At 38.3% G+C, this 17297-nt stretch overlaps 1 protein-coding gene across 1 annotated transcript in view; it reads left to right on the top strand.

The window, feature by feature from the left end:
• Positions 1 to 663: 663 nt before the first annotated feature.
• The window catches only part of LOC120528876 (C-type lectin domain family 4 member C-like), a 34476-nt gene continuing 17842 nt past the window's right edge, over positions 664 to 17297 (top strand). The window contains exons 1-6 of the mRNA XM_039752952.1: positions 664 to 733; positions 1239 to 1323; positions 9926 to 10009; positions 10522 to 10605; positions 16890 to 16994; positions 17074 to 17178. Coding sequence (XP_039608886.1) covers positions 1302 to 1323; positions 9926 to 10009; positions 10522 to 10605; positions 16890 to 16994; positions 17074 to 17178 — 400 coding nt within the window. The 5' untranslated portion in view covers positions 664 to 733; positions 1239 to 1301. The remainder of the gene's footprint in view (positions 734 to 1238; positions 1324 to 9925; positions 10010 to 10521; positions 10606 to 16889; positions 16995 to 17073; positions 17179 to 17297) is intronic.

The raw sequence follows: 17297 nt of genomic DNA, 5'->3' as shown, positions 1-17297 counted from the left end.
AGAGGTTCAACTTACATAAACGTTTCTTCAGACTTCAGCAGTATTTAAGTAATATGTACAAAATATTTATTTAAACAAAGATTTGAAGCACACCAAAACAAGGCTACTCTTGCATTACAAATTGGGTTCTGCTGATAATTCTTTGTTAGACAAAGGCTTTCTAAAGTATGAATATATAAGAGAGTATTTAGCATATTCTTGATAACATGTCAATCTATCAAAAACAGGTCCATATTTGATACTCCATTACAGGTCAGGAGTTACCTTGAAGCATTGCACTCTAAAATGAACTCATCCTGCTTACAAAAGTTTAAAAAGACACTATAAAAAAAGCTTAATAGGCATTTTTTTTCCTAAAGATCATCCACTACACATGCCAACATGTTTTGCTAAAATGCGGATGGATGAGGCTGTCCAGCCTGCTGCTCAAAGATCCTCTCCTTTAGGTTTCTGCAACTTGACTTTTTGAGTGCACATTTAAAAATATGTGTGCCACCCTTTACTGGAGTGCAGCACTTTGCTTCCCTTTTTGCTTCCCTTTTTGAAAATTGTGAGGTTTAGAAGTCGTGTATAGATAACCTAGCGATTGCTTCATGACGCTGTGGTTAGGGTTAGGCTTATTTATAAGAAAGACAGAAAATTCATCAGTGACACAGAAGGCGCCTGAGATAAACTTAACAGCAGGTTTGCATCTTCACCCATCTTTCTGCATTTTTAGCCAAGCATTTTAATGGTAATGTATTTTACTGATTTGTTGAAGATATGAAGGTTGGGCAGAATAGGAGGAGTAACTTTTTATATAAAAAAATAATTTTCCTCTTGCATTTTAGATAATAATGAGTGTTTTATCTCACTCCTATTAATCTGCTCCTGTCTAAATTCAGTTGATTTTGTTCTCTCTTTTGAGTATTTATTACCACATGATTTACCATAAATTTTAATTATTTGGTGTTGAATTACTGTAATTCTTAGGTGCTTTTAAAAGTGTCTTGTGTAATGTGCTTTGTGAAGGGCTATGAACAAAATAAGTGATGCTTTATATTTTAAAATATGCTTATACAATAGGCTGTATATATTTATTAATGGTTTGTGTGATTTTTAAATTCTACCTAATAAATACACCACTGGCCATCTTCACTCTCAGGCTCTCTGCCTTTCTCTGATATTCGGAGTTGTCACTAATTAATGAGAGCAAACCGCTCTGCTAACCACCTCACTCTTCACAATGTTCTCAACAGGGTTGCTGATGAGGTCCTCTATGCTTCAGTAAACTTCACTCAAAAGAAAATAAAGTTTTGGAGATGGAGAGCAAGCAGTCCACAGGTCAGAGGCTGATGGCTTTAGGATGAATGACTTTCTTCCATATTAAAAAAATGAAAAACATATTTGCTTATGAATAGTTGATTATATTAACATGCCTTTCTCATTTAGAAAGTGCATTTATGTTGAAAGTAAATGAAAGTAAAGATGGAATATTAACAACACTAAATTAGAAATTAGCATATAAAATAGAAAACATGCATTTCACTAAATTAACTTACTTTTCCATCTATCCTTATATAATGATGTTCTGACTCTGTGTTTATGATCTAGTGCAGTGTTGTCAAACTCCATTCCTCTCAGGTTGGTACCTTTTGTTTCATTCATTTTAACCTTGTTAAAACTGACCCTTACCTGTTGTTCCTGTGGATGAGGAGTTCATACCTATTTGGTGTTTTTAGGCCGACTTCAGGATATCGAGATGAATCACAGTAATCTCCGACCTATTGGTCGTGCTCCCTGCTTAACAAGCAGCCCGGTTGTAACAAAGATTGCGCTGGTAAATGTACAATCCTTAAAACATTTATTTTGAATGACTTTATGGCATCCTGCGGACTGGATTTACCTGGTATCACTGAGACCTGGATGGGTGTTGGAGATTCCAGTCCTTTTACCAGACTTTTACCACTGGGCAGTCTTTAGAACATTGGGTCGAGGTGGTGGAGTTGCTTCCGTCTCCTGAGAAAACCTTAACTGCAATTACCAGGGGTTATGTATTCCAGCATTGAACTAAATAACTTTGAGCTGAAAAAATCTGACCCTGTAGTTTCTGCGGTGAATGTAATAAGGATTTTGTAACGAGTTTTCTGACTTTTTATCTGATCTTATGTTAAAATATGATTATCTTATTGTGGGAGATTTCAATATTCATGTGTGTTGTCCCAATAAGCCATTGATTCATGACTTTTAAAACCTTATTGATTCCTTTAATTTAATTCAGTTAGTTACCGGTCCAATGAAAAAAATACATTTGATTTAGTTCTTTTGTATGGTCTGTCCATTTTTTATATGGAATTAAGGGATGCAGTGTTTTCTGATCATGTGCCTGTTTTATTTGAAGTTTCTGGAAATCATCATTTGCCATAGCGGACTCTAAGCTATCCACTTCCCAACAATGTTCAGAAGCCATTAAGAAGGCTAACAGAATGTTAGGTTATATAGCGCCTTGATGTGTGGAGTACAAGTCACAGGAGGTTCTGCTCAACCTTTATAATGCACTGGTGAGGCCTCATCTTGAGTACTGTGTGCAGTTTTGGTCTCCAGGCTACAAAAAGTCCAGAGAAGAGCGACTAGGCTGATTCCTGGGCTACAGGGGTTGAATTATGAGGAAAGATTAAAAGAGCTGAGCCTATACAGTTTAAGCAAAAGAAGATTAAGAGGTGACATGATTGAAGTGTTTAAAATTATGAAGGGAATTAGTACAGTGGATCAAGACTTATATTTTAAAATGAGTTCATCAAGAACACGGGGACACAGTTGGAAACTTGTTAAGGGTAAATTTCGCACAAACATTAGGAAGTTTTTCTTTATACAAAGAACGATAGACACTTGGAATAAGCTACCAAGTAGTGTGGTAGACAGTAAGACGTTAGGGACTATTAAAACTCGACTTGATGTTTTCTTGGAGGAAACAAGTGGATAGGACTGGCGAGCTTTGTTGGGCTGAATGGCCTGTTCTCGTCTAGAGTGTTCTAATGTTCTAATGCCTAAAATGAGTGCCCTTGCATGTTGCCAATGGAGGATTACTTCATCCATGGCTATGGATTTTAGGGCTGCTTTTGAAGATACTGCCCTCTTTGCTGGATCCATCTTGTCCTGATACTGAGGAGCTCTTTTTTCTTTTAACATGTTTAAATATATTGGACACTGTAGCCCCTCTTAAATCTTGGCAGCCAATGTTAAAATCCAAACCCTGGCTGATTGATACTACTCGCTCAGCCAGACGAGAATGCAGGAGAGCCAAGAGGAAATGGAGAAGGGTATGCTCTTTAACACTATGAATGCTGCCCTAAATTCTGCTCAGATTCATAAACTAGACCCCTCCACTGAAACCTGCACGGAATTATTGCATTATTTTGTGAATAAGGTTAAGGCGTTTAGAGCGCATATTGTACCTCATATGATCCATCAGTTCTTGCTTTGTTAATTGCTACTATTTCTTTATTTCACTTAATGTTTCCAACCCACAAACTCAAGATACCCTCATCTTATCTAACGAGCTTGTACTAAGCACTTTATTGACTGTGAGAAGGTATTTTCAATATCATTACATCCTTCTTTCTCATAAATATCAACCACACTTGCAATACTACACTGTTATACATGCAAACACAAACAGTGAAAATAACCTTTGTCACACACAGAAACCACACATGCTTAAGTAAATAAATTAACTTTACATACTCAGTGTTATTTTGTTAATCAATCGTGTGTGTATCTGCTCAAAAGAGGAATGTTAGTCTCTTTGGAAAGTGTGCCTGACAATGTTCAGAAGCCATAAACAAAGCTAACAGTATGTTACCACCCTGATGTGTTGAGTACAAGTCTTACAAAGCATTTCTCAAGTTTATAACACACGGGTGAGGCCTCATCTGAAGTACTGTGTACAGTTTTAGTCTCCAGGCTATAGAAAGGACACAGCAGAGCTAGAAAAGGTCCAGAGAAGAGCGACTAGGCTGAGTCCAGTGCTACAGGGGATGAATTAACAGGAAAGATTAAAAGAGCTGAGTCTTTTCAGTTTAAGCAAAAGAAGATTAAGAGGACATATTACTGAAATGTTTAAAATTATGAAGGGAATTAGTCCCGTGGATCGAGATTGTTATTTTAAAATTAGTTCATTGAGAACACAGGGACAAGTTCAAAACTTGTTAAGGGTGAATTTTGTACAAACATTAGGATGTTTTTCTTTACACAAAGAACCAGAGACACATGGAATAAATGACCAAGTAGAGTGGTAGACATAGGACTTTCAAAACTCAACTTGATGTTATTTTGGGAGAATTAAGTGGATATTACTGGCAAGCTTTGGTGGGCTGAATGCCCTGTTCTCATCTAAATCCATGTAATAGTCTAAAAAAATTATAAAGAAACACAGATTTTTGCTTTGGTGAATGGATGTTTACTTTTACATCTTTTTGCATGTTGCAGAAGTGATCAATGCAAAGTTTTTGTGGCATTTTTAAACTTCCTAAAGTTTTTAAATAAATGCTTAGCACAGCAGTGGGTAGCTTAAGTGACAACCAACACGTTATATTTAAGAAGTGACCTTAGGAGAATGTGTCATGGTGAAATCTTATTTATAAAAAGAGCAGAGTTTTCATATAAGGCAATGCCACAAAATCGACAAAAGGCACAAAAAGGTTTGAAGCAGCCACTCTTATATTTTTCCTGGCTGCAACATTAAATGAATAATTGCACAGAAGTGTAGAAGTTGGAGTTCAGAACAGAACTGATTTGCTTGTCACAAAGATGGCGGCTTTAAGGGAGAGCAAAGGAAGTGATGTCATCAGTAGGGTGAGAACCAGAAATAATGTGATTGGCCCTGGGACCGGAAGTGATGTCATCAATAGGGCTGGAACCAGATGTTATTGGGACCAGGCAGAATTTCCTGTAACTGGTCCACAGAGAAGTGAAAGAAAGACCCTCATTCAGGCCCTTTAGCTGCCTTACATGCTCACGTGTGTGACAAGGACCAAACACCTCAATTCAGACCTGTCAGGTCGGGTGTTCCCAAGAAAGTGCATCGGGATTGGTATGGAGAGAGCCTCATCGATGAACAAGTGAAAACTTGTATGGCTGCAGGTCAAGAAACCACCTGCTGACCCACGGATTCAATTCCTTGTGAAGGGCCATCCACCGAAAGGGTGCATGATCCTTAACAAGGGTAAAGTCATGACCCAAGAGGTAGTACTTCAGCTGTGTAATCGCCCATTTGATCACCTTCCGTTTCCTCCGCTGCATACCTTGTCTCTCGTTCCAGCGGTTTCCAGCTTAGGAACATAAAGGGGTGTTCAACATCACTCTGGCCTGTGTCCAAAGCGTAGGTCTGGAGAATGAAAGGTAATTAAAAGTTAGGAGCTTTTAAGACTGGTGCTGATGTAAGGGCCTGTTTCAAGTCACTAAATGCAGCATTTGTCTTATCAGTTCATACCACATTGTTCAGGGCCCTCTTCTTTGTCAAATCAGTCAAGAGTGTTGTTCTCTCAGAGAATCGAGGTAAAAACCAGTGGTAGAAAGAAGACTAAGCCACTAAGCCGAGAAAGGCTTGGACCTGCCAATTGGTTTGTGGATGGGGCCATTTCAATATTGCATCTACTTTGGAGCACGGTGGCTTCACGGTACCCTGACCCACCAGTTAGCCTAAATACTTGGCTTTGTTTAATCCAAAGAAGCATTTCCTGGGATTAATCCAAAGTCTGGCCTCCCCAATTGTCCATAATACTGCTCGGACCTACCGTGAGTGTTCCTACAATGTGCTAGAATAGATGACCACGTGATCCAGGTAGGGAGCACTATATGAGTTATGAGGCCAGAGCACTTTACGCACCAGACACTAGAAAGTCACAGGAGCCCCATGCAACCCAAATGGAAGGACTCAATACTGCCAGAGCCCACTAGGGGTGCTAAATGCCGTCTTAACCTTTGCAGAGTCTGTTAAAGGAACCTGCCAGTACTCGTGGGTCATGTCAAGAGTGGTCAAATATTTAGCCTGTCCTAGCCTCTTGAGGAGGTTGTCCACTTTTAGTATTGGATAGGCATCAAACTAGGACACTTGATTAAGTCGACGGAAGTGATTGCAAAACCTTTAACTTCCTTTAGGCTTACTGACCAAGACTATAGGACTGGAGCAGGGACTTTGACTTTCTTTTATCACTCCTAGTTCCAGCATGCACTTGATCTCAAGTTCCACTTCAGCTCTTTTTGCCTCGGGAAAGCAATATGGGTGTTCTCGATCTATAACCCTGGGCTCTGTCACTATATCATAGAGGTCATTCCAGACAGGACAACTGCTTCTAGCTTCCGTCTTTCTCTGGGACTCAAATCCACGCCGCAGTTAAGGTCATTTATGTGAGCAAAGAATGAGTCACTTTCCTCTAAGAGAACATAATAAGCCCCCTTTGCCTCCCCCATCTGGACCAGCCCAATCCTGTGAGCCCCTCCCATACACTCCCCATTTTTCTCAGTTTGCATGGTTAAGTGTACTGGGAGTGGAGCCTGCACCAGGTCTTTCTGAACCACAGGACGAACCCCCCACTTGGAAACTCAGCCATTGTACTTTCCTACCTGGACATGTGTTCCTGGTTCTTCAAGAAGTCCACCATGCTCCCGACTACACCAGTTGTCTCAAATTCAACAAAAGCCACAAAACGGTTTGGGGCAGGCACCCTTATATTGTCTCCTGGCTGCAAAATTAAATGAATAATTGTGCAGAGGTGTAACAGGTTGGAGTCCAGAACAGAACTGATTTGCTTTTCAAAAAGATGGCAGCTTTAAGGGACAGCACAGGAAGTAATGTCATCAGTAGGGCTGGAACCAGAAGTAATGTCATTGGGGCCTGGACCGGAAGTAATGTCATTAGGCCCAGGATTGGAAATGACATCATCCGTGATGCCGGAACCGGAAGTGGCAATATTGGGGTCAGGCGGTATTTCCCTGTCTGTGGAGAAGTGAGCCCAGTGAGTTGGGCATGGCTAATTTTATTTCAGTTATAGTCATAAAATCATCCTTGTTTTGTACATGTTCTCATCATTCATTTTACATGTTATCTAATAACACTGACCTTGTGCTGTACATGTTTTCATAACAATTACCTTGCCTTGTAAACAATTATTAGGTCAAAGGCCTGGCCCGAAGATAACCTTCACCTAATCATCTTTTGCATTCTCAGATTCCTAATTCTGTGGTAGTAAAAACTGATGGCCTCTTAATTGATCAATCCTCATCATTAAGTTGAAATCAGGGTGACCCACATATGCAAAACTGAACTGTTCAATTAATAATTGCTTGTTGCACCAGCATCTCATCTCAAAATCATAGTGGTCTCTGCTGCTAAACTATAATGCACAGCTTCACTGATGAGGGCAGGGCTGCAGGCAACCTTGAGTACGCAACCGTGGTGCTTCCTGACTGGTTAAAAGAAATGAAAAACAATTAATTCCTATATAGCTTAAATCCAACAGAAGACGTTAACAATTAATTCCTAAGTAGCTTAAATCCAACTATTTTAATATATTCTTCTATAACTGGATTTATTATCATAATGATTCATGAAGAAGCATTGACGTATGAACTTAAATGCTATCAAGAATGTATGTATACATGCTAATGTGACAACCTGTGAACTCAGGCAGCTGCATCATTAGGCAGCAGCATGAATCCACATACTGTCTGACGTAACAGCACGGGGGCTGAGCTGCTGGAGATGAAGGTAGACGGCTCAATCATCTCAAACTGCTGCATAGCTCAAACTAGCAAACACAATTCAGTTTGCTTTTAACTTGATCATCTAGGATATTCATAAGCCTTAATATATAAATTAAAATGCAGTTTTAAAATGTTTATATGTTTAAAATGTTTATGTGCTAGCATGCCAGTTTGCTTAGTTTTCTTTAACATTAAGGGCCTTGAAGGCTTCCATATCTCAAAACAAATGCTTGCTTACTCATTTCCCTCAAAAAAACACCACATCCTTGATTTATCTAAAACAAGGCAAGTGAAAAACAAGCAGGCCATTACAAGACAAAAGCAGCAGTCTGTAAAATAATAGTTCCTGTCTAAGCCACTTAAAAAAGAGTGTCTGCTTTTAATAGTCAATAGATATAAAGCCTATAACAAGCCACATTGATCCTTAATCTAAATTCTCAATAAATGGGCAAACATGACTCTCTATGTTGTAACAGAAAAATGCCAGATGGTATCAGTTCCGACTCAAGTTAATACAATTTTCAGGCTGTCTGAAAAGTCCTTTAAACAATCACACTTTATAGTGCAAGGAATGGATTGATGTGCATCCTGGCAAGGTTGGCCTTTCCCGGCCGAGAGGACATACTTATGGAAAGGCAAAGGGTGTCTGCCTCCTAGGATGACGTATTCTCCCAATATGCTCGGTGGTAGCATCCCTCTGGTAGACCTTCCATTTTTTCACCTGCAGGGCATATTGATAGTTGTAGCCCTGATTAGTGGTTCTGTTGGGGCACTCAGGTTTTATCAGGGAAAGCTACCAGAAGGACATTCTTCTGTCCTAGGGAAGTTCTGCCTGACCTAGAAGTGCTTCTGGGAGAAGAACTCCTGGGTTGAGTTTAAAAAATAGCTGCTGCATCTTCCCCAGGTGAGGGGAAGCTGGGTATGGCTGTGGTCTGGAACACCTCTGGTGGCCAAACCTGATTTATCAACTACCATGGCAGTCATAACCCCAAATTATTAAAAAAGTTGGACAGTATTCAAAATGCTACTAGATGTTCTCATTGGATTCTGCTTGTAGATGCTCCAAGGAAGTGCCAAAGGGGCCTCTAACCACATGCCCATACCACTTCAGGTATGAACTCATGTTTTTTACATGAGGTATCCCATATTGCAGAGTTCCCTCTGTCATGGCCTAGCCTAATTGGCCTTTGGAAGATCCTCATTTCAAGTGCATGTACTTGCACACTCATTCTTTTGTTCACTACCTACAGCAGGTGTGTATAGATATGAATAGAGATGAAGATGGACCAGTAAATCTAAAGATTCATATAATTTACTTTCCAGGACCACAGTCAGACACAATCTCTTCCAAATAGCAACTGTTGTATTACTTGGTCAATCTCAGAATCACCTTCTATCTTGCTTGCTGTGATAAAGATTTGGAGGTAGTTCAGTTTGGGGCCACTGCTCATTCATCATTGGAAGAGAACAAATCACTCATTCCAGGAGTCCTCTGTGCCAATTCACATTATGACTGCATTACTCTCAAACAAAGTCAACAAAAACAGATGAAATGCTGGTGTTCCTGCCTATGTATTTGCTGTATCAAAGCTTATAAAACTGACTGCCTTCCATATTTAGGCTTCAACTGCCCTGAAGACATGTATGTTTGTCGGACATGTAATTAAGAATTTAACTCCATTTGTGACAAATTTGCTCTACTACCACTACTACTGCTAATAACAAAACAGTGACTAGCAGTGTTCCTATATCTGACATTTGAATGAAGTATGTGTTTTCTTAGCTTTAGAACTAATGAAAAATATTTCCTGGAAAGAAGGGTTGACTTTGCTATTCATTCTAGGAATTAGAAACTATATACAAGGGGGGACTTCTCTTAATACTCTGTATATATGTTTCACTAAATGTTGCAATTTGTAAACTACTCTCACTATTTATTTTATATACTGATTTTTCATAATTAGATTATAAAGCAGTTTTAAAACAATGTGCTTGTGAAAAACACACAAAATAAAAACTGTTTGTTTCTCTTGAATTAGTTTCCTTCGATTTCATACACTAAACAGAATTTTTTGTGTTAGTAATTTAAATCTCATCTTCTTCTTGTTTATTGGTAGACATCTTTGTTTCATTTATTGACTCTCTCTGAAGTGTTGTCTCCTAACATGTTCTCTTCAAACAGTGTCAAATGAGGATGTCACTTATGCAGAGGTTAAAATCGTAAATCCTTTGAAACAACAGAAACAGCAGAAAGAGTCTCAAGCAGGTAAGTAATCTAACAAAACGCATTTTGAGTTTTCCATTGATTTACCGTATATACTTGTGGATAAGTTGTGGATAAGTTGGGGCCTGATTTTATTGTATAATTTCTAGTATTTTATAATGTCTGTCATATAAGTAGAACGCAGAAAACTCACGCTATTGGTACAAGGGATTATGATATGCTAATGCCCACCTGAGAGAGTAACCACAGAGGTCTTGTATAACATGTTTAAAATTAATTAAAATAGAGAGTAACAGTAGTATATATTTTGCGCATGCTAAAGTTTTTTTTTTAAAGTAGCCCAGTCTAGTCCATTATAATAATAACATTAAAAAAAAAACAAACAATAATTCATACCTTCAGACAAACTAATAGTTTTATCTTATCAAATCCTGTGCGCACTTGCATAAAAATGTTTGCATTAGTTGAGCCAGACTTGATTTTGATGTAAATATATTTTATTTTCTGTAATCCTGTTACAGTTACTAAGATTTTGTGTTTTCTTCTTCCAACAGACAACACTAAAGATGTTGCCTATGCAGAGGTGACATTTAAAAAAACATTGAATCCACAGCATAAAAATCCAGGCTCCCAAGCAGGTAAGTAAATTTGCCTTGGAGAATTTCCTTTCTTTATTCCAAAAAACTTATTAGTGGCATTAAGAAGCAGGACAAGTTTGCTTATTTATTTTATATGAAACTAAATAAAATCACAGAAATGTGTGAGGCAGTTATACATGCTTCATCTAAGTTGGGTAACTGGGTGCCAGTTGTCACATTCAGTTTTTATTTGTTAAACATACTCTATCAAATTCAAACTATCAGTTTGAAATTGCTGTTTATGTTTATGTTAAAAAAAGTACATAGTAAAATGTTTATTAGACATTTGCACATTCCTTATGATCATACAAAATGCAGCTCTAGGCAGTGGTATTAAGAACCATCCATCCATCCATCCATCCATCCATCCATCCATCCTTCCGCTTATCCAAGGTCGGGTCGCGGGGGTAGCAACTTAAGTAGAGAAGCCCAGACTTCCCTCTCCCCGGCCACTTCTTCCAGCTCTTCCGGGAGAATCCCAAGGCGTTCCCAGGCCAGCCGGGAGACATAGTCCCTCCAGCGTGTCCTGGGTCTTCCCCGGGGACTCCTCCCGGTTGGACGTACCCGAAACACCTCACCCAGGAGGCGTCCAGGAGGCATCCTGATCAGATGCCCGAGCCACCTCATCTGACTCCTCTCGATGCGGAGGAGTAGCGGCTCTACTCTGAGCCCCTCCCGGATGACTGAGCTCCTCACTCTATCCTTATCTATTAAGAACATTTTTACAAAATAAAAACAAATCACACATTTTCTAATTACAAGGTAAAATTAAAGTATAGGCATTACAAATTTAATATATTTTACAGAAAGATTGAAAAATGCATTGCTTATTCAGTCATTAATTGAATGTGCTCTACTGCTTTTTGGTTATGTTTTGGGAACCCTTGGTCAACGTTATCAAGAATGCTGTTGAGCTACATACGATAAACAGACCAAAGAAGACAGGCCAAAGAAAGAGGAATCCCAAAATAAGACTCCCATAATGATTTTGAAGAAATCTTGTCAAGCCTTAGCAAAATATTTTGGCCATTAGAGCTTTGGTGGCATACAGAGTGTGTACTGTGTGGTGATGTCATCCTTGGTGGATTATACTAAGATCTGGGTGGTGCATGTTGGTTGTGTGTGAAACTTGATTAATACTGTACAGAGCTTCCTCCAAAGTTTTTGGTTGTCATTTTTGGGGCTGGGAAATATTTTACACCAATATGTTTTCATCTCAGCAGACCTTGTGGCGGAAGAGAAGTAGGGATAGTTCAGCAGTAGGATAATATGAAATAACTGGCTTTGTATTTGCTAATAGTATATACGTGAAGTTAAGTCAGGTACATCTCATGCAGGCCATTGAGAATTGGCAGTAGAAGTAAAATGAGAATGAAGAGCTCTTGTAAAAAAGGAGAAATAAATAACTATTACCGTTCTGTCGATTGACATTGGAGCTTTGGATGCAATAAGTTTCTGCTTTAGGTATGTGTTCAACATTTCTTGCATTTCCTTTCTTTCTACACTTACCCAGATCTTTGTAGACACGGAACACACATGAAATGCATATGTTCCAAATAACGATATACTGGATTATTTACCCTAAATAACTCGCACGCAGATAAGCAGCTTTGAACTGGGAGAACTTTTTGCCCGAGTTGAGCTCCGTCAGTGGGGGATGGGATAGCAGGTTGCTTGCTGCTTGTGCTGATCGACACATTTACAAAAGAAATGACGCTGATGGAGAGATGCAAAGGGATTTAAGGTGGCCCAGGATTATGACTTTTTTGCATACGCTTCAGAGATTCTAGTGTTAATTCCTATTTAATTTTAAAACTTAAAATTGAAAATTTTTAATGATCAGCCAAATAAATTTTAAAGTTAATATATGTACATGACAAATATATATTTAAATATATTGAAATATCTTTAAAGTATATTGTATGGTATATTTTAATTTACTTCTGTTTATCTTGGTAGAGTAATATATATTGCTCTACTTTCCCCTGTTGTATTATTAGAATGTCTAATCTCACAGACTTACCACTGTTTACAAGGTATTATTTTATATAACTTATCTCCACCTTCCCTTCTATATCTATAACCTCAGGCAATTAGATGTAGTAAAAAAGACAAGCAGGAGTTAAGTTACACATAAAATAATGTATTACTGATAATATTCATAAATTATAACAAAATGCAAAGTACAGTACATTTGAATATTGGTAACCATACAACCTGATAAAATGGTGATGTGTAATTCAAGAGGCATACAGACTTGTAGTTACTTAATGTCTCTAGTTAAGGCATCATTGGTGCTCAGCTTTTAGTCGCATGTCTGTTCAAAATGGCTGAAGCTGTGCTCTTCATTGTGTTGTCTTCATTTCATGGTGTGATGGTCTTCTTCAGTTGTTAGCAAGAGAAAGATACTTCTACATAATCACAGATTAGCAAGAGATATGCTTCTTCATCATACAGTATGTTGGTTAGAGAGAGAGAATGTGGTTGAGCAAGCAAATTTATAGGTTTTCTGTCCAACCCTGACAGCCATATCTCAGACCAATCGGAGGAAATACTACATCTTAACAACTGCAACCCGAACCCCCCAAGACCATATGTTAAGCTAACCTGGCTTTGTGTGGGGGATGAGAGAAAGACTTTAGCAAAGAAATACTCATCAAACTGGTTTAAGACACATCCCCCTAATCCATCCATCCATTTCCCAACCCGCTGAATCCGAGCACAGGGTCACGGGGGTCTGCTGAAGCCAATCCCAACCAACACAGGGCACAAGGCAGGAACCAATCCTGGGCAGGGTGCCAACCCACCACAGACCCCCAAATCCTGTTGTAAAATTACAAAGAAAAGTTGTAAACGGGGCTGGGGAAAACACGAATGCCTCTCACCAAAGTAACACTAAATTACATTGCTTCGCCTAAATTACAAATAAAGACATACAAAACGTTTATCAAGTTATATGCAAAATCTAACCTCACAACAACTTCATATACAAAAATGTTATAATATGTGTACAGTATATTATATCCCTATCATTTAAGAATGTATTTTTATATTTTCGAATATATTCTGCAATCATTTACATATTTTAAAATATATTCATATGGGTTTAAATATGAAATACACTTAAAAATATGCAGCATATAATTCAGTGTGAAGCAATGGCATTTTTTAATGAAACTTGGGTTTTTCTTTTTAGACTGTAAAAAGAGATGAAAATCCTAAGGCACCAGCAATAAAAGGAGTTGTACAGTGTGTGTGTGTGCGTGTGTGTGTGTGTGAGAGAGAGAGAGAGAGAGAGAGAGAGAGAGAGAGAGAGAGAGAGAGAGAGAGAGAGAAGGAGCATGAATGAGAGAGAGGATCATCCAATCAAAGAGCAGTAATTATGATTCTTATGCAATCCACATGATTGATTAAATCCATTGGCCTTAATATAAACTGAACCATTTATAAACATTACAATATACTGCATACTGTAAGTAGACTTTGCACTATATTTAACAGCGACAAGAACAACAACAACATTTAGTTATATAGTACATTTTCATACAAATGATGTAGCTCAAAGTACTTTACAAGATGAGGAAAGAAATGTTTTTAAAAAATTTGAAATTTAAAAATAAAATTACGTTAAACTAAATAATGAAGAATAAAGTAAGGACTGATAGTCGGGAGGACAGAAAAACCAAAACAAAACTCTAAGGGCTGGAGAAAAAATAAAAAACAAAATCTGCAGGGGTCCAAGGCCACGAGACCACCCAACCCCCCTGGGCATTCTACCTTACATATATTTAAAATCATTTTGTAATATATACACTTTACAGTATATTATTACTACAATATAAATTATATTGAGAAGTATATTTTTTATATGTTGGAACATTTATTGCAATATATACAAATGGCAATAATTTACATATTTTACAATCCATTTTAGAATACTGCAAGATACTCTACAACCACATTATGCAGTACGGAATGATATTTCAACATAGATAGACACCTTTCCAAACAAAGACGTTGAAAGCGGATCAAGTTTTTTTAAGAATTCATTTAGCCAGGTTTTCAGTTAAAATACTGATTAAACTATATATACAGTGCATCTGGAAAGTATTCACAGCGCATCACTTTTTCCACATTATGTTACGTTACAGCCTTATTCCAAAATGGATTAAATTAATTTTTTTCCTTAGAATTTACACAACACCCCATAATGACAATGTGAAAAAAGTTTGCTTGAGTTTTTTGCAAATTTATTAAAAATACAAAAACTGAGAAATCACATGTACAGTACATAAGTATTCACAGCCTTTGCTCAGTACTTTGTCGATGCACCTTTGGCAGCAATTCCAGACTCAAGTCTTTTTGAAAATGATGCCACAAGCTTGGCACACCTATCCTTGGCCAGTTTCGCTCATTCTTCATTGCAGCACCTCTCAAGTTCCATCAGGTTGGATGTGAAGCGTCGGTGCACAGCCATTTTAAGATCTCTCCAGAGATGTTCAAAAGGATTCAAGTCTGGGCTCTGGCTGGGCCACTCAAGGACATTCACAGAGTTGTCCTGAAGCCACTCCTTTAATATCTTGGCTGTGTGCTTATGGTCATTGTCCTGCTGAAAGATGAACCATCGACCCAGTCTGAGGTCAAGAGCTCTCTGGAGCAGGTTTTCATCAAGGATGTCTCTGTACATTTCTGCAGTCATCTTTCCCTTTATCCTGACTAGTCTCCCATTTCCTGCCACTGAAAAACATCCCCACAGCATGATGCTGCCACCACCATGCTTCACTGTAGGGATGGTATTGGCCTGATAATGAGCGGTGCCTGGTTTCCTCCAAACGTTACACCTGGCATTCACACCAAAGAGTTCAGTCTTTGTCTCATCAGGCCTGAGAATTTTGTTTCTTATGGTCTGAGAGTCCTTCAGGTGCCGTTTGGCAAACTCCAGGCGGGCTGCCATGTGCCTTTAATTAATGAGTGGCTTCCATCTGGCCACTCTACCATACAGGCCTGATTGGTGGATTGCTGCAGAGATGGTTGTCCTTCTGAAAGGTTCTCCTCTCTCCACAGAGGACCTCTGGAGCTCTGACAGAGTGACCATCAGGTTCTTGGTCACCTCCGTGACTAAGACCCTTCTCCCTCAATTGCTCAGTTTAGATGACTCTAGAAAGAGTCCTGGTGGTTTCAAACTTCTTCCACTTACAGATGATGGAGGCCACTGTGCTTATTGGGACCTTCAAAGCAGCAGAAATTTTTCTGTAACCTTCCCCAGATTGGTGACTCAAGACAATCCTGTCTCAGAGGTCTACAGACAATTCCTTTGACTTCATGCTTGGTTTGTGCTCTGACATGAACTGTCAACTGTGGGACCTTATATAGACAGGTGTATGCCTTTCCAAATCATGTCCAATCATCTGAATTTACCACAGGTGGACTCCAATTAAGCTGCAGAAACATCTCAAGGATGATCAGGGGAAACAGGATGCACCTGAGCTCAATTCTGAGCTTCATGGCAAAAGCTGTAAATACTTATGTACATGTGCTTTCTCAATTTTTTTATTTTTAATAAAACTTTTTTCACGTTGTCATTATGGGGTGTTGTGTGTAGAATTCTGAGGAAAAAAATGATTTAATCCATTTTGGAATAAGGCTGTAACATAACAAAATGTGGAAAAAGTGATGCGCTGTGAATACTTTCCGGATGCACTGTATATATTTTCATTCCTTCTTGATTGGTTAGTAATTCTTCAGGCCAATGTGGTCCCAGTTTTTGTTTAATCATCAGTGCTATGCCATATTGTACCTAAATAACTGTTATGAATTATGATAATGTTGATGATGGCTATGATGGCAAGATGAAGACGTTCATGCAGCCTTTAAATTGTGTCATAGTTACTTGAAAAGACTCTATCCTTTAAGCCCCAAGGCAAAGCCAAGAAGTCCATGCTGCACATGTGTGGTTTAAAAGCATGCCCAGGGAACTTGGAAATAGGTTAGCAGTGCTAGACACAAGGAAAATTTCTCAAAAATCCAAATTTTCTATATGTTCTTTAAAGCAGTGCTCCCTAACGTCATACTTGAACAATCTTTGAGGAATTCATGGAGTTAAAAAAAAATCATTTTATTTAAAGTGTAAATGATGTGTTAATTTAACTGTACTCAGGCTGTCAACGTGGCCTTGTCTTTTTCTTTAAAAAAAGATGGTTATATGCAAAGTTTAGTTATGCATCATCTCACTGTGCTTAGTCTTTTGACACTGTGAAGTAGTATGTTTAACTTTGGCTTTACAGGTATCCATGATTTACGGAAAAGTGATGCAGAAAGTGATGCCTGCAGCAGTATAGACAGGAAGGTGCCCGAAACTGACAAGCTGTCAATAAGAGACAAAAGTACTGGTGAGATCAGAAGTAAGTGATATTTCTCTGCTCTAGCTACTCTGCCCTAGCTAATAATCTATTTTTTTTTTTCTTACAGATGTGTTAGTACATCGTATTGTTAAGAAAAGGAAGAAATGTTTATTATGGTGGTCGATGTTCCTGTGTGCTGTGTTTGTGGCTGCCATAATTGTCTTTGTGCTTTGTAAGTATTTTTCATATAGGGTTATGTGTTATGATAAGGAAGCTCTTTTCTTTTATTTATAGATTTTTTTCTAACCCCAAAAATAACGTGAATGATAATTATAAATTAAACTGGCAGTA

Source organism: Polypterus senegalus, chromosome 4 (assembly GCF_016835505.1).
Source record: "Polypterus senegalus isolate Bchr_013 chromosome 4, ASM1683550v1, whole genome shotgun sequence".
Lineage (NCBI taxonomy): Eukaryota > Metazoa > Chordata > Cladistia > Polypteriformes > Polypteridae > Polypterus > Polypterus senegalus.
This window is presented reverse-complemented; position numbering and strand designations above follow the sequence as displayed.